General features: G+C 39.8%; 2 protein-coding genes across 2 annotated transcripts; one reads left to right on the forward strand and one right to left on the reverse strand.

Annotated features, from left to right (window-relative positions):
• Window positions 1-197: 197 nt before the first annotated feature.
• On the forward strand, window positions 198-5,447 carry LOC307263458 (von Willebrand factor C domain-containing protein 2-like; the record flags this gene model as incomplete). The annotated part of the gene is made up of 3 exons (XM_080044605.1): window positions 198-566; window positions 3,223-3,352; window positions 5,224-5,447. 3 exons carry the CDS (start codon window positions 198-200, stop codon window positions 5,445-5,447), a joined length of 723 nt encoding a protein of 240 aa, XP_079900731.1.
• A 5,241-nt stretch (window positions 5,448-10,688) lies between these two features.
• Window positions 10,689-14,816, reverse strand: rpl23 (ribosomal protein L23). Its single transcript, XM_080043406.1, has 5 exons — window positions 14,772-14,816; window positions 13,425-13,508; window positions 12,863-12,991; window positions 11,611-11,724; window positions 10,689-10,812 (listed from the first exon to the last, which is right to left on the reverse strand). The coding sequence occupies exons 1-5, from the start codon at window positions 14,782-14,784 to the stop codon at window positions 10,730-10,732; spliced, it is 423 nt and encodes a 140-aa protein (XP_079899532.1). The 5' UTR covers window positions 14,785-14,816; the 3' UTR covers window positions 10,689-10,729.
• Between the last annotated feature and the right edge of the window lie 1,388 nt (window positions 14,817-16,204).

Here is a 16,204-nt window from a genome sequence, read left to right on the forward strand (position 1 = left end):
TAAGAAGAACAACAGTAGTAATGCAAGTAGTCGCCTTTAGTTCAGATTTGAGAGGCGGCGGATGACACCTGGCTGTCTATGGATGGATTCCATCCTGACAGACCGGACTGACGCGCATGTAACGGCGTCACCGAGCGCCTCTGACGGTGGGAGCCGGAGATGCTGACCGGAGCGCAGATGGTTCAGAAACGGTCACCATGAGCCACCGCGCGCTCTTCTGCCTCTCCGTCGCGCTGGTCCTGCTGCTGCCTGGTGGCGGTGCGACGGTGGAGTCCTCCTCCTCTAAAGCCTTGGACGTGGACTACGAGTTCGGGGACTACCGGGGGAAGTGGTGCATCGACGACCACGGCTTCGTGTACGCCATCGGGGAAGTGTACTACCCGAGCCCCTCGGCGTGCCCGTGCACGTGCACCGAGGATGGTCCCCTATGCGTGCGACCCAAGTGTCCCCGCATCCATCCCCGGTGCACGCGGATCCGGTACAAGGCGTGTTGTCCGGTGTGCGAGGCGATTGCCCGGGTCTGTGTCTACGGGGGAAGAACGTACCGGCTCCTAGAGGAGTTCAGGGTGAGAAAGATCCAAACTTCTACACACAAACACAAACAACTTACCCAACCATCCACAGGTTCACACAGCGGTCACTGACGCAGCTTTGTGATTTGACTGAGATACGTATAGGCATAGTCTACACATTATTTCAAAGAATGAGGCTATTTCAAATCTTTATTGCGGAATATCAGTCACAATAGGCTGTGTCATTCGTTTTAACGATGCAAGTCAGGCGGGATAACACATAGGCTATGTTTAATTAATATATAATTTAAGTTTTCTTTATTTGGGGATGCAACAAAAACATTTCTTTACTGGATTGTATTTTTAAACATTTTCCAGCTTTTTTCACTTTTCAGCATTAAAGGTAGAGTCAGCTATTCTGGAAAACACGTGTTGTCAAAATCACTTTTTGTCAAAATCAATGACTATCTCCTCACAATACGCTGACAGGCATAGCTGTGCGCTGAACAAAAATCTGATATGTAAACACAGGGTAAACAAAAGGGGCCCATCCCCCATAGCTAGCATCATACCGATTTACAGATCCTAGGCTGTGAACATTTTACTTTTTCAGTGATTTTGACAAAAAGGGATTTTGACAACAAACATTTTCCAGAATTGCTGACTCCACCTTTAAATGTAGGGCAATAAACATTGACGAAATAGCCATGTTGGTAGAAAAGCCTTCAATTCTGATGATTATTGAAATACACATTATTATTTTCTGAGCAGAACACGTTTGTTGATATCACCGACATTTGTAAACAGGGGTTTTCAAAGTGTGAGAGAGTGAGCCCCCCCCTCAGAGAACAAATTTCTTATTTTTTTATTTTTTTTCCTAAATCCCTATGTGTTTTGAAAGATATTTTAATTATTTTACAAATTTAAATATATCTTTGAAACATTCTAAACATTTTTGTGCGTTTCTAAAAACATTTTTTAATACATTATCCACATTAAGCATGGATAGCAGTGACTGAGTGTGCAGTTTTTCACCTTTTTAAAGTGAAATGCATGAATCTGGTGCACTTTGAGAGGAAAATTAAGAGGCTAAATATGAGGAATTTTGTGTGAACAAATAATTTGGAGACACTGGGTCTGATGAATTAGAAGCTATTGAAGAAAGACACATGGATTTTCCATAAAAATATTAATTTAAAATAAAAACATTTATGCAGGGTCCTCTGGGTTGGGCTTGGTACTCTATTTCCGAGACCTATTTCTCTGTAATATAATGAATGCATTTAAATACAGTGAGAGGAACGAAGCAGAAGAACTCTTGTCCAGCTATGCCGTGATCTTAATTTAAAAAACAAACTAAAAAAAAAAAAAATCCGCGCCCTGCCATAACCTGGGGGGCGCGCCCCACAGTTTGAAAACCACTGGTATAGAACATTTCTTGTTCAAATATAACATTCTAATGAAGATAGAAAGTGCTGAAAAAAAGTATTTGTAACTTCTACTTTCTTCTCTCGTTTACCTTAGTCATCACAGGGGCTATGTACAGGTGAAGTAACATTATTATCATTATTATTATTATTACTACTATTATTACATACACAAACATGACTGGTAGCTACCCAATAGTGACCATGTTACTGATACCCTGTCACGTGAATGTAAGATTATCATATGGGCTATAATGTCTACATAATGTTCATTGGTGGTACTGGTACCAGCAGGTAAATGGAATATGCACCATAGATACAAAATATAGAGATGTGCTGACACGTGAGATGGGGCCACAGGATAAGGTATAGTATTACTACATGTTCTCATCTATCTATATCTTGTGATATGGATCCTGTGTGAAATGATTTATTTTGGTCCCAGGGTATTTCTTATGCAGCCTAGGCTCTGTAAGTTAAGTCCTTTATTGTCAACACATCATCACACACATGGTAATCAAAATGACTTCTTCGCTAACCTCTCCTACATTTCTAACACACACACATGCAGTTTTCCAGAAGGTGGCAGGGTCTGCTGCAGCGGTCAGCAGCAGTGCAGTGCCCCATGAGCAGTGTGGGGTTAAGTCTCTTGCTCAAGGACACAATGGTAGAGATGTTGGGCACTGTAGTACATGTAATACTTTGTTTACATACCAGTTTACAGAGCCTAGGCTGTGTATTACCTGATTTTCTTTTCAGCGCAAACATAGTACGGATAGGTAGCGGATTGTGTGGAGATATTCACTGATTTTGACAAAATTTTATTTTGGCAACAAGCGTTTCCAGAATTGCTGGCTCTACTTTTAATGCCTACATATTGGTTCATAATCACCAATGGAATCTCTCCTCCTCCCGCCTCCCACTGCTGCCCAAGTTGATACCATTCAATAAATTTTTAGAATTTCAGGGAGGAGGCACTTCAGCCCAAACTCTGGGGGTTGAGTAAACCGTTAAAGGCCTACTTCACCGGTTTGAATATGAAGGTGTATTGAATTCTGAGATCCTATGTAGTATAAATGTGCAAAACAAATTAAAATCGGTTCATCCTAGCCTGAGAAAAGGCAGAAAGAGTGTTTTTTTTAACCCTATATTTCTCTTTCTCGTGACATCACAGAAAGAGAAATATAGGGTTAAAAAAAACGTACTTTGTAAATATTACTGTGATGTCACAGTAAAAGACATTGATTGAAGTCCATGTAATTCAAATTGTTTGTATGTTCCAGTTGTCGAGGTGTGAGCGATGTCGCTGCGAGGCCAACCGAGAGGTGTACTGCAGCATTGCCAACTGCCCCGCCCCGCACTGTGTCAACCCCACCTATGAAGCGCACCACTGCTGCCCCATCTGTAACACTGGTAAGACTCAGTCAGAGCCCAGGCAACACCACCTCACTTTTCAACCCCACCAGGAAAAAAACACCATGCAGCTAAACTCTTGCTAAAGATAACTTCGCTTTGCAGATCTCAGTAACGGCAACCTCAGCTTCTGTCTCCAGTGAAACTTACATGATTTGGGGGAAGTGAAGTTTCTTTATATCACACAATTAGATTATTAATTCTAATTGTGTTATATTCATTTAGATATAAATCGTTTATCATAGCGCACATGTTATTCCTACATGCTATGAACTTCAATGGATCAGAAATAAGTTTGTTTACTTAAAAGAAAAGGACAATATGGACATTGTTGATCGAAACTACTTTTTAATCTTGTTTTCTGTGAAGGATATCCAACAAAAGAAGGTTTTATCCTTTGAATAATATTTAGATGTTATGGCATTGGTACTGTATATTTTGGTTAAAAAGAATCAACCTCAAAAGACCAGAAAATATCCATGTGTACAAGTCATCTAGTCCCCTCTCTCACACACACACACACACACACACACACACAATTAAGGTCAGCCATGCCCCCTGAGTGTTTTTAAATGGGTGGTCTTCACTTGCACCACCAGTTACGTCAGCTCACACACCCTGCAGCTTACAGCCATCCCTGTTATGTCATTTCTGCCTTGACTGCCACAAGCATTAAGTCCCTTTCAAACCTTGGTGGGATTTGTGTGTGAGCACTGCAGCAGGGATAATAATAACTCTGGCATTATGTGTTGTTGTTTTGTAGAGAAAAAAAAATGTAAAGCCAAAGTAGCTAAAAATATAAAAGCATAATTGTATTGATGCCTTGTTGCTTTACAGCAGTTGTAGAGTCTATTTTTACTGCTGCACTTCTTGACTCACAGTGGGACAGATGGTTTGGTTTGTTGTTGTTTTTTTCCCTCTCTCTCTTCACACTGATGCTGTGTTCCCTCACGTCAGCTGGGATATATGGAATGTGTTTTGGAGCTGGCATCAGACAAACTGTACTTCCTGTCATCCCGCTGACTGGCATTGGTAATCGTTTCACAGGTAGCTGCCAAATAAAGGAACCCCATCTGTCAAAGGTGGTTGCAAATGATTTTGAAGCCAAACCTTTTTCGCTTGCATGCATGAGATTCAGTGTGTCCAGCCCAAACAATATACAGGTTATTTTTTTCTTTTTGGTTATTTAATTCAAAAGGTGAAACTTTAATATACTAGTCTAGATTCATTTCACATAAGTGAAATATGTAAGACCTTTTTTTTAAATTATTATTTAGGTACGGTAATTAAGGCTAACCGCTCATGAAAATCAAAATTACAGCATCTCATAATATAAGAGTATAAAATAAGACCAATCAGAACTACTGGTTATGGCACTGTGGGCAGGTGACAAGTCTTGCTAGAAAAGGAAATCATCATCTCTATAAAGCTTGTCAGTAGACAGTTACCTGGATTAATCTACAGTCTACAATCTCCTGGTAGACGGCTTTGTTACCTTTGGATTTAATAAAACACAGTGGACCAACAGCAGCAGATGACATGTCACCCCAAATCATAACTGACTGTTTTAACTATATTTTGTGCCTCTAGTCTCCATTTTTCCTCCAGAATGTGGGACATTGAGTTACAATTTACTAAATTAAATTTGTATCAATGATTATTTGGGTACCATTTTATCTGAATAAATGTTGCTAAAACCCTTTGTAGAGATTAGGGGAACTTGAAAGCTGCTATTTTAGCCCTTTTGCACCAACGTGATTCTAGCTCTGGGATGGTGCTCTTGGATTTAGGCTCATGTTTCACCAACAAAATACCGCCCCCAGGCCACTACAAAACTAATAAATGCTATTTTGTGTTTGCTTTCACACCAGGTCCCAACTGCTTTGCAGGGAACAGGGTGATCCCAGCAGGAGAACGAGTAAATATCGACGAGCGGACAGTGTGCTACTGCACCTACCGGGACGGGACCTGGCACACCCATCACCAGGCCTCCTGTGAGCAGCGCCCCATGCCCAGCCTGACCCCCAGCACCAGCGCAGAGCCCCCCAGGGACGAGGGCAGAGTGCGTAATCCCAGACTGGATTTGATACCATGAAGGGGAGCTAACAGCTAACTGTAATCTGTAGTATCAGAAGAGCTCAATTGGGCTTAGATATAGCATGACTCAACCTGCAACATTATGTTTACCCACAACCAATGAGATGACCTTAGAACAGGATGGAGGTGCTTGGTATTGAGGCTAACAAAGAACTGGGAACACCCATAGACAAAGTCACATAAAGGTAGTTCTTTTTCACATTAGAATTTTTCAATATGATCACACTGTGGTTTAATTGTTATACTTTTGACCTTGACCTTCAATCAATACAGATAATATTTTGTTCAAACGTGAATACTAACGAGAACAAGACTTTGCATTAAAATGAGAACTTTCACCTCTATCAGATGAACTTGTGCTCAAATTGGTTAATTGTTCACTTAGCCCCACAACCGCATTAGTTAGACTTCGCTAGCCAAATTAGCATAATGTTAGCCCCATAGAAAAAAACATTTGAATTTTTCCTGATGTCTAAAACAAAACTTGGTGGCTGTATGCTAAAAGACTGAAGGCACAGAGTTTATGATCCATGACAAACAGTAATGTGGAGTTAGCCTACATATTTCCTCTTCATACTGACAATGTTACAACTAGTCTAACTAGGCTATTTCATTCACTGTAACTGTTTGGCTGCTTAGCTTATTTGTATTTTCCAACATAATTCTTCACTTTTTATATATTACAAGAGAAAAAAACCTTGAGGATCAGGACCAATTGATGATTAGCAAATGTGACACTGTCTCAGGGAAAACTGTCTATGGTTGCAGGAGCAAGAAACATCTGGGGCAAGCCCCTCATTTTAGCCTAAAGCCACTTTCACACAGAATGTGCGATCATGGGTAGTATTTTTATTTAAATGTTTTATTGTTGAAACCTCTTCAATTTATGGAGTCAATGACGTGCTCTTTGGCCTTGCAATACATTCTCAGTTAAAAGTATACCTAATACGCTAGTCAGTCAGAAGCGCTAAAGATTGCATCTATTCTGTGAACACAGACTAAACTGTAACAAACTCGGGTTTGTTTCCAACATCGCTGCAGTTCCTTTTAGCAGGTGAGAACACATTTATGGTGCACACCGAACAAGTGTACTGAGACTTTTTTAAGGAGGTGGTCTCAGTCATGGATCTAGAGCAGGGGTGGCCACTGTTTTTCAGCTTGTGAGCTACTTTTAAAATGACCAAGTCAAAGTGAGCTACCACCTACTATTAGGGGTCAAAAGTCACGGTTTGGTACGTACCTCGGTTTTTAAGTCACGGTTCTGTTCTGTACGGTACGGTTCTCAGTTAAGAGGAAACATGTCTGCAGAATTGCAGCCTAAAGGTATTTTCCAGTATAGAAAAGAAAAAACTGCTGCATACAACCAAAGTCTCCAATAAATATCAGCGGAGTGAGAAAGATAGGCAGACAGACTTGCCCAAATTATTGCCTAGTTAAATGTCATTCACACATCCAGTGCCACGCTAGTACCTCCAATGTCCTGCTGGAGGAAAATAGTAGCCAGCAGAGAACCAGACCCTCCTAGGGGTGTCCGGGGGTATGCCCCCCCGGGAGATTTTTTTTCACCTTTTTAAAGTGAAATGCATGAATCTGGTGCACTTTGAGAGGAAAGATATGAGGAATTTTGTGTGAACAAATAATTTGGAGACACTGGGTCTGATGAATTAGAAGCAATTGAAGAAAGACACATGGATTTTCCATAAAAATATTATTATTAATAAAAAAAATAAAAAAAAATGCATGCAGGGTCCTCTGGGTTGGGCTTGGTGCTCTTTTTCTTTAACGAGACCTATTTCTCTGTAATATAATGAATGCATTTAAATGCAGTGAGAGGAATGAAGCAGAAGAACTCTTGTCCAGCTATGCCGTGATCTTAATATAAAAAACACAGAAAAAAAATATATATATATTTTTTTTTAAGAATGCCACGCGATCGACCCACACTACCCTCCTAGTGACCTAGTGGCCACCCCTGATCTAGAGGCTTCCAAACAAACCCTGGTGCTGTTCGTTTGTGGTTAGAACTTGAGCGTACTGAGTCCGACCCACAGCAGGAAACACTGCTCCTCTAGCCAGCTATGCATTATTGGACAAGGGACAAGATCTGCTTCCTGTAGTTTTCCTGCATAGACATTCTGACAAATTACTAAGGTGCAGTTCAGGAACAACAAACAATGACTGACAAGAACATTCTCTCATGGCTCATGCTGCATTTTGGTCCGAATTGATTGAGAGAACCGAACCTGGCCAAAAAGGAAATAATGTATCATTCTCGCTGATGCAAACCAAGGAAGCAAACTAGAAACGGACTATTAGGTGTTTATGTCCATGGGTATAGCCTACACCTGTGTAAACACCCATAGATAGTGGCCTATAGGCCTATGTGTAGCCTACATGCGCAAATAAACAGCAGCAAAAGTGGTAATGAACCAGAGTTTGTTTTAATTGAACCAAACAATCATGGCCGGTATGAGTCAGAAAGGAGGGAAAGCACCTTTGGCACAGGTGGCAGCCTGGTTTCTCTCCATAGCCCTGCTGGTTTCCATCTGTAGAGGGAGGGCAGACATGTCAAAGTAGACCCCACACACCCACTCTGAGAATAACAATGTCAGCAGAATAGGGAATGATTCACACACTACCTGGAGTAACAGATGGTATACCAATACCACAGCCTAATACGTGTGAAATGAAAAAAAAAAAAAAAACATTTCACATCCATAGCCTACTCTTTGTCAGTCATATTCCTGTTAGTCTCTTGACTTTTAATGACGTTTTCAAGTGTCACATTGATGATGTCAGATGTTATACAGCGTGCTTTGCACCACAATCCCCTTTGATCTTTCCTGTGTGTGGTTTCTTAGAGTTCCTGGCATCTACATGCTGGAGTCCCATCCTGCACATTACCCATAAGGAGTGCGTCTTTAGTCAGCTTTAATGTTACTCAGGTTCCCAGTAGTTTATCTCTATGTAGTCTGAACGCTCCTGTCTTAAATGTGTTGATCATTTCACTTCCTGTGTATGAGTATGTATAAGAAACATGGACCTATGGTAAGAAATAAAGATTTTGCAGAGCATCATACCTGTTGTCTCACTACGCCCTCTAACGGTAGCTATGTGGAACTGCATTAAGTAGGTGGCTTCGTAGTCGTACTTTTTAAAAGCAAACGTGGAGCAATTGTGAAGTAATTTTAAGGCTGGCTAAAAGTCGTGTCAATATTTGAAAAGTAGGCTACACTGCCCGGCCAAAAGAAGTCACACTCAAATATTTCATGGACCATCTTTAGCTTTGATTACGACACATTTTGATAAGCTTTTTTTTTTTTTTGGTGGCACATATGGTTACTGAACCTAGACCTGCCTAACTGAAACAACCCCCAGATCATACTGTACACTGCACCCATAGGCTTGTTCAGTAGGCACTGGCATGATGGGAGCATCACTTCATCCAGCTCTCTTCTTACCCTGATATGCCCTTCACTCTGGAACAGGGTCTATCTGGACTCAGACCACAAATGTTTTTCTTTTGCTCCAGAGTCCAACCTTTATGCTCCCTGGCAAATAGAAGCATTTCATCCCGATAAGACCAACTGATGGGTTTGGTCTTCTTAAGGCTACACAACTGTACAGTCCATATCCCTTGTGTTCCCTTTGCATTGTTTGGAAATGCTCCTACGTTCACTATTGAACATAGCCAGGAGTTATGACGATGTTTTCCATTTTGATTCCACCAAATGTTGAGTGATCTCTCATGATCATTAATGACTTTTTTCCGACCATACTTCTTCCCTGGAGACGATTCACCACTACCTTCCTCTTTTCTTTTAACCTTTATTTATACAGGTATATCCCATTGAGACCGAAGACTTTTGCAAGACCTGTTTTCCTTTCCCACGTTACCATTCACACACATTCATACAACGATAGCAGGCTAACTATCGACATTCACACGACATAACTAGGTTTTAATAATGCATTGGACAGTTCTTAACCCAGTTTTAGTATCCTTTGTTTGATGCAGGCTAATAATTTCACCGTTCTTAAGCAGTAACATATTTTCCAAAACCACAGCATATGCCTTCAGACATGGTTGTTCAAGAAATAAGCTATACACTGTATCAGGTAGGGGTGGGAATCTCTTGGCACCTCACGATTCGATTCGATTCCGATTCAGAGGTCAACGATTCGATTCAAAATCGATTTTCAATGCAAAACATTTTTTATGTACATACCCATGTGTGAATTTCAAAAATATATTTATATGCACATCTGAGTTTGCTACTCAGAGTTTGCTAATCACTTCCTACTTTTGTGATGATCATTAAAGACAATCAACAGATGAATTGCCTTCTCTAATATTGTATTAGAGAAAAAGCTTTTCTTGTCACAAATATGACTTTCTATGAACAGTGCAATAATCAATGCAGCTTGCATTTCAACACAATATGGAAGTATGTAAAAACTAAACCGATTCAGTTTTATTTTATTTCTAATCTTGTAAATCATGTTTCTATAGGATTTCTATTCTATTATCTATTATTTTCTATGTCATTTCAACACATTGTACAAAAAGTATGTCTTGGAATTCAGCTCTCATACAAAAACGTAAACAGAGATAAAGCCGGTGCAGGTCATGGGTTTGCTGCTCTCAGACATTTTCAAGCCACTTTGGAAACAACTCGCACATGTGTGGTGTGCATGCGCAATGGCGCATGAAGTATTAGTATTAGTATTTAAAAAAAAATAAAAAATTATAAAAAAAAAAAAATTATAAAAAAAAATAAAAATTAAAAAAATCGATTATTAACTTTTCTGAATCGATTCAGAATCGTCCGAGAGAGAATCGATATTAATCGGAAAATCGATTTTTTTTCCCACCCCTAGTATCAGTTGGGGTTAAATAACTTGTTGCCAACTAAAACATTAGTCACTGTAGTATGACCAATGGAGGGCTCTTGCCTATTTGATTAGTAAAATCCAGGTGGTGACTTTTGTTGGCCGGGCAGTGTATAATCAATACAGCATCTTCGCTATAGTCACAGGGACAGAATAGAAGATTAGGATCAAAGAACAGCAATGCATTTCAATATAACCAAGTTTATCAAAACCTGTATAACTGTTTTGTAGAAAGTAATACGTTTACATTACAAAAGCCAAGAATGTCTTGTAGAAAGTATTTTCCTGCATTTCCTTCAAAGGATTGTTTCTTCAACATGAAACAAATTAAACCACCACATGAGGATTGACAACCAACAGTTTTATTGAAAACAAACAGGGTCCAACTCAGGCTATGCTGCCAGCGTTGGAGGCAATCCTGGGCCAAAGGTCAGCACACTCTTTGGCAACTGGGCCTGTGATGGCTGAACCTGCAGACAGAGAGGCAAACAGGATTAATTTGAGTTCAGACACTGCATGCTCCATTTAAATACATGCGTTGCAAATGCGAAAGACAGACGTTCCTCATTTCATGTTATATTGGTGGAAAGGAAAATGTAGCACTAGCTAGAGATTCAGATCAGTTTTTTAGTTTTGGAAAAGAGCAAATCTTCACTGATCTAACAAGCTCTGACATTTGACGCGTCACAACAGTAACACTCATGACTTCCTAGACTTGGTTGTATTTAGAAAGTTCAGTTTGTCTCATCACTGATTGAGATAAGTCAGCCACGGTGTGTCGCTGCCATCTCACCCACAGTGATGAATCAATATTCCCTTCCAACGACAACTCACCCCGCCACTGAGCAGACAAAGCAAGTGCTTTTAGAAGGGGGAACAGCTTTATTTCAAGCTTCCTTGTGCAGCACTACAACAAATCACCAACATTTGTGTCAACAACAGTGATGCAAATGTTCTGCTCCTGAAACACTGACCACTCAATACTGTTGGATTTAAAATTGTAGCAAGAACATGGCTATATAGGACATTTACCTCCACAACTTATTTCCCTGTCTAACACTACAGAGGGCCTGAAACAGCCATTCTCTGCAGTCAGTAGCCCAAAATGGACTTAATACTGACTGAAGGCAACATAGAATGCCTCAAATTTCTACCTCCTGAGCTTGAGCTCATTACTGCAAATTCATGAACTAAGACATCGAACCTATAATTTCCCATACAATTGGCATGACTTAATTGAATGAAGTGTAGAATCCAAGTAAACCTACCTTTCATTTCTCCTTTGACGTTTACTATGACCCCTGCATTGTCTTCAAAGTAGAGAAACACGCCATCTTTTCGCCGATACGACTTCCGCTGCCGTATCACCACCGCAGGATGCACTGTGGACAGAGGGAATGTGTTAATACAAAGGAACAGGCCACATTGTGGGCACTGGGGTTGCCACGGTAGTCCTGTGTTATTCAATGTTAAGGCACACCGTGTACAGTACTTGCCCGCCAGCTCATCAAAGCCATTTGGTTAATATTTGCACATCAGCCATCGGGCCAGCGTTCATTAATTAAAAAGCGTAAATACTAGTTATCAATACTTTAAAATTGATACTTTAAAACAACAAGTGATACCGGGGGGTTGTCATGAGTCTACCTCCAATTGGAAAATGTCCACACCGTGGCATCCCTAAGGTGCATTACTGTTAGATACTTTGTTGCATTTTGAGTTATTCAGTGTTTGAGGAGATAACACAGGAAACTGGAAAAGAGACCGTATGACAGGCCAAAGGACTCCGTTTGTCTCATCACTGATTGAGATAAGTCAGCTACAGTATATCGCTGCCCTCTCACCCACAGTGATGAAATCTATATTCCCTTCCAACGACAACTCACACAGCCACTGAGCAGACAAAGCAAGTGCTTTTAGAAGGGGGAAAGTAAAAAAAATCCATGTATACATGTGATAGATCACACCGAGCTAATGTTACCACCACAATGTAATGTGCAGACAGCATAAACTACAGCTCCAATGGCAGTTCTCACCAGATGCCAGAGTAAAAAAAATTCCTTGTTACAAAGTCTTTGGTTCCAGAATTTAGATGTTTTGCACATTAAACTATTTCTATAGTGCCTTTCAAACCCAGAGTTACAAGGTGTATGTAAAGATTGAAATGGACCGAGCCAATGCTGAACTGTGGACAGAAAAGATAGAACGTCTGCTATATAGGGATCTCTTTTTCACTTTTTATATTTTCAAATGCTTCTCAACTTTTGTTTTAAATTGAGAACTATAATTTTAAAATGATCAACATCAATTCTACTGCAATTCCCAAACATAATATGGAAGTTAACATCCATACAGGAACCATGTATAACAGGATAGATAACATTTTAGACAATATCCTCACTCATGTCATGAATTTAAACAGCTCACTATGTTACATCCATAATCACTGCCGTAACAACTTTATTGATGTGCATGTTCATATGAGAGGTAAAGTACTCCAACACTCCAGTTTCCACTCACCCTTTTTTCTGAGTTCTGGCTTTCCTTTCTTGACTGTGGCCATGACCATGTCACCCACTCCTGCAGCAGGCAGACGGTTCAGACGACCCTTGATGCCCTTCACTGAGATGATGTACAGGTTCTTGGCACCTGAAAAACAGAGGGAGAACATCATGAGCACATGAAACTTGGAAAAAAGCTTCTAAACAATGTGGAACACAAAATGGCATCACATTTCCACACAGTGTCATCCCTAATGTACTTTACTGTTAAGATACGTTGTTGCAATTTGAGTTATTCAATGTTCAAGGAGATAAAACCAGAAACTGGTACAAGACTCTAAAGCCCATTGGGGCATTCTATTCCGTCAGTTTGTCTCATCACTGATTGAGATAAGTCAGCTACAGTATATCGCTGCCATCTCACCCACAGTGATGGAATCAATATTCCCTTCCAACGACAACTCACACAGCCACTGAGCAGACAAAGCAAGTGCTTTTAGAAGGGGTGACAAGGCTAACAAGAATAAGGTCGTTAACATGTTTACTTTCCATCCACCTGGGAGTTCAGATTTGAGACTTACCTGTGTTGTCAGCACAGTTGATCACCGCTCCCACTGGGAGACCCAGTGAGATGCGGAACTTGGCTCCGGATGAACCACCACGTCCTGCAAGAGACACAGGTAAATAAATGTTTCATATAGAAGTCGGGCCATTTGTCACTTACCTCAAAAAGTACATTAGTTACACAAATTAACGTACAAGCTCTGTATTTAACATCCGATTTCTGCCTGCCTTATCACAAAGACACTAACTACAGTAGACGCCAAGTCAACTACCCATAGGTAAATGTCAAGTACAGCCACCATTAACGCCTGTGTAGCAGACAATGCACTGTGTCTAGCAATTATCATGACACTCGGATAACCAGCACTCGTGGGGGAAAATAAATAAATCTATCAAAAGCTTTGTAAAAATGCCAGTGTCTTCTCAGCACACAAAGTATTCAAAAGTCACTAAATTTGGCCGTGCATGGACCTACCTTTCCAATGATGTGGATAACTAGTCACCGTTCACTTATTTTTGACAATTCACTAGTACAGGTTGACAGGCTATGCATGGAATTCCTCTCATAAGTAAGACCACCGTACTGAAAGTACCTAAATGAAACGAGGCTCAGAGGGCCTCAAGAAATCTGAGAACCGAGTGATTGGTAAAGCTTTCAGTAGTTCGCCCAAGCATAAGCTTTATTACCGACATGAAGACTGGGTAAATATAAGAAATGATTAATTGTAAAGACAGGTTGCTAGCAAGAGCCGTTTCACAAATACTTATAGAATGTTATCAAATCAAAGTTCACTACAATTAAACTCGTAACTTCTCAAAAGAAGTTTCCACCTTTTTAGCAACGATTCTAACAGATGTACAGTGTCTGAAAGCTACCATTAATTTTTTAATACTCTTGCCATCCTGTTTCCACGGAGGAGTGTACCCATACAGCGGATGACGTTCTCGTGTGTGTACAGGCTGTGCCTAGCTAGCTCACTGAGCCAAACGCTAACTCAGGCCAATATTACCCTACACCGGCAAACCACAATGCAAGACCTTCTGTTTTAAGTTCATAAATATTAATAAGTGTATCACAATGAGGACTAAACCAGTCCGGAGTTTACATAGAGCAGCATATTTACATTGGCGGCCTTTAATTGCTTCATGCCGCTAGAGCGCTGACAGCTAAACATGGCTCCCGCGAACTAGCCAGGGAGCAAAATATTATCACTCAGAAAATGGAAACGGTTTGCAAACATTCAAAACTAATCACGGATAAATGTTGTCTTATCAACTGTGTAACAAACAAGCAACATTGAAAGATCTGGCGGGGCGTGAAACAGAGCAGATGAATGTGGATTTTAAGAAGGTGGGTTTCGTACCTCTCTTGGACATTGCTGCAGACGGGAAAGAGGAAGGCGAAGAGAGGGATTGTGGGATATAAAGTTGAACAGAACTACATCCGGGTCGTATCGCGGGGCAATGCTGCGTTCAGGCCTGTCGGACACATCGTTATCAAGGAGTTAGTGATTAATCCTATCCTTTATTATACTATCTATGGTCCTATCTAATTCTTGCAATTTCCATTTGAAAAAATATGATTTTATAGATACTACGATAATTAGCCTATTTAAATATGTATACAGATGGTTCAAAACAATCACATAATGAGCATGTAGGAGTGGGAATTTACATCCCAAAGTTTAATAGAAGCATTGTGCAGAGAGGAGCATATCTAATTCACTCAGTTTATATGGCAGAACGGGCAGAACTAACAACAATATCAATCAGTCAATCAAACTTTATTTATATAGCACTTTTCATACAATCAAATGTAACACACAAGTGCATAATACACCCCCCCCCCCCTCCCACCCATCCATACCCAAATCCATAACATTGTGACAAAATAAGAAATTCATTAAAACGCCATCATCAGTGAGAAACAACTAGAGTATATAAATTAAAACTATTTAAAATTAAGAGATAAAATAAATGAAAGCTCTTCAAAGTGATTGATAAAAACATTACAAATAAAAAAAAATACATAGGATAGAAATGAATAAAATTTGAATAAAAATAACAAATAAAGGTAGTTGAGTATATAAAAGCAGACTACATATGTAAATAAAATAAAATAGGATAGAAAAGATAAATAAATACAGTAGGTTGTTTAATTTAAAAGATAAAATAAATAATTAAATCACTGAATAAATACATTGTTTGAGCTTTATAAACCAATTAAAATCAATTCTGAAGGACACGGATAGCCACTGCAGAGACTTTAAAATGGATTTAATTGACAAAAATAGTCATCAGTATTCAGTGGCCTAGAGGAGGTTAAACTTTTAAAAGTAGTAATAGGCCTTTGTGTAGAAAGGGAAAGATTAAGGGACAGAGTGGTATAAATGGGGAAGGAAAGGAGTATAAAGGGATTATTAGAAAGAGGAGAAACTCAAACGGAGGTGACGAGGTTACATTTTGACATGAATCAAGATTAATAAAACAGAATATGAGTTGGTAGTTTTTTATTTATGTATTTTCTTATTTTTTCTCTGTTATGTGAATGCAACAAGGTCATGTCGATCTTACAATTCCGATACAGTAGGTGGCGGCATACACCTGAAAGCCATTAGCCATTAATGCAAAGAACAAGAAGAAAGATTTTATGAAACTCATCATCACTTACTGTCTTTAATCCCCTCTCCCCAGGTTTTTCTTAGTCGTTAGATAACCCAGACGCAATGACCTATTCAAACAACAGGCATTAAAAAAGTTATCAAGCAGACAGTAGAATTACCAACAAAAAGTAAAA

The sequence above is a fragment of the Ammodytes marinus genome, assembly GCF_949987685.1.
Source record: "Ammodytes marinus genome assembly, chromosome: 16".
Lineage (NCBI taxonomy): Eukaryota > Metazoa > Chordata > Actinopteri > Uranoscopiformes > Ammodytidae > Ammodytes > Ammodytes marinus.

What these genes read in the sequence shown, in the direction of transcription:
- rpl23 (XM_080043406.1), bottom strand. An exon ending in CAACTGTGCTGACAACACAG is followed by an intron (nt 12,992 to 13,424) that starts GTAAGTCTCAAA and finishes TCTGTTTTTCAG; the next exon opens with GTGCCAAGAACCTGTACATC. An exon ending in GCCAGAACTCAGAAAAAAGG is followed by an intron (nt 11,725 to 12,862) that starts GTGAGTGGAAAC and finishes CTCTGTCCACAG; the next exon opens with TGCATCCTGCGGTGGTGATA.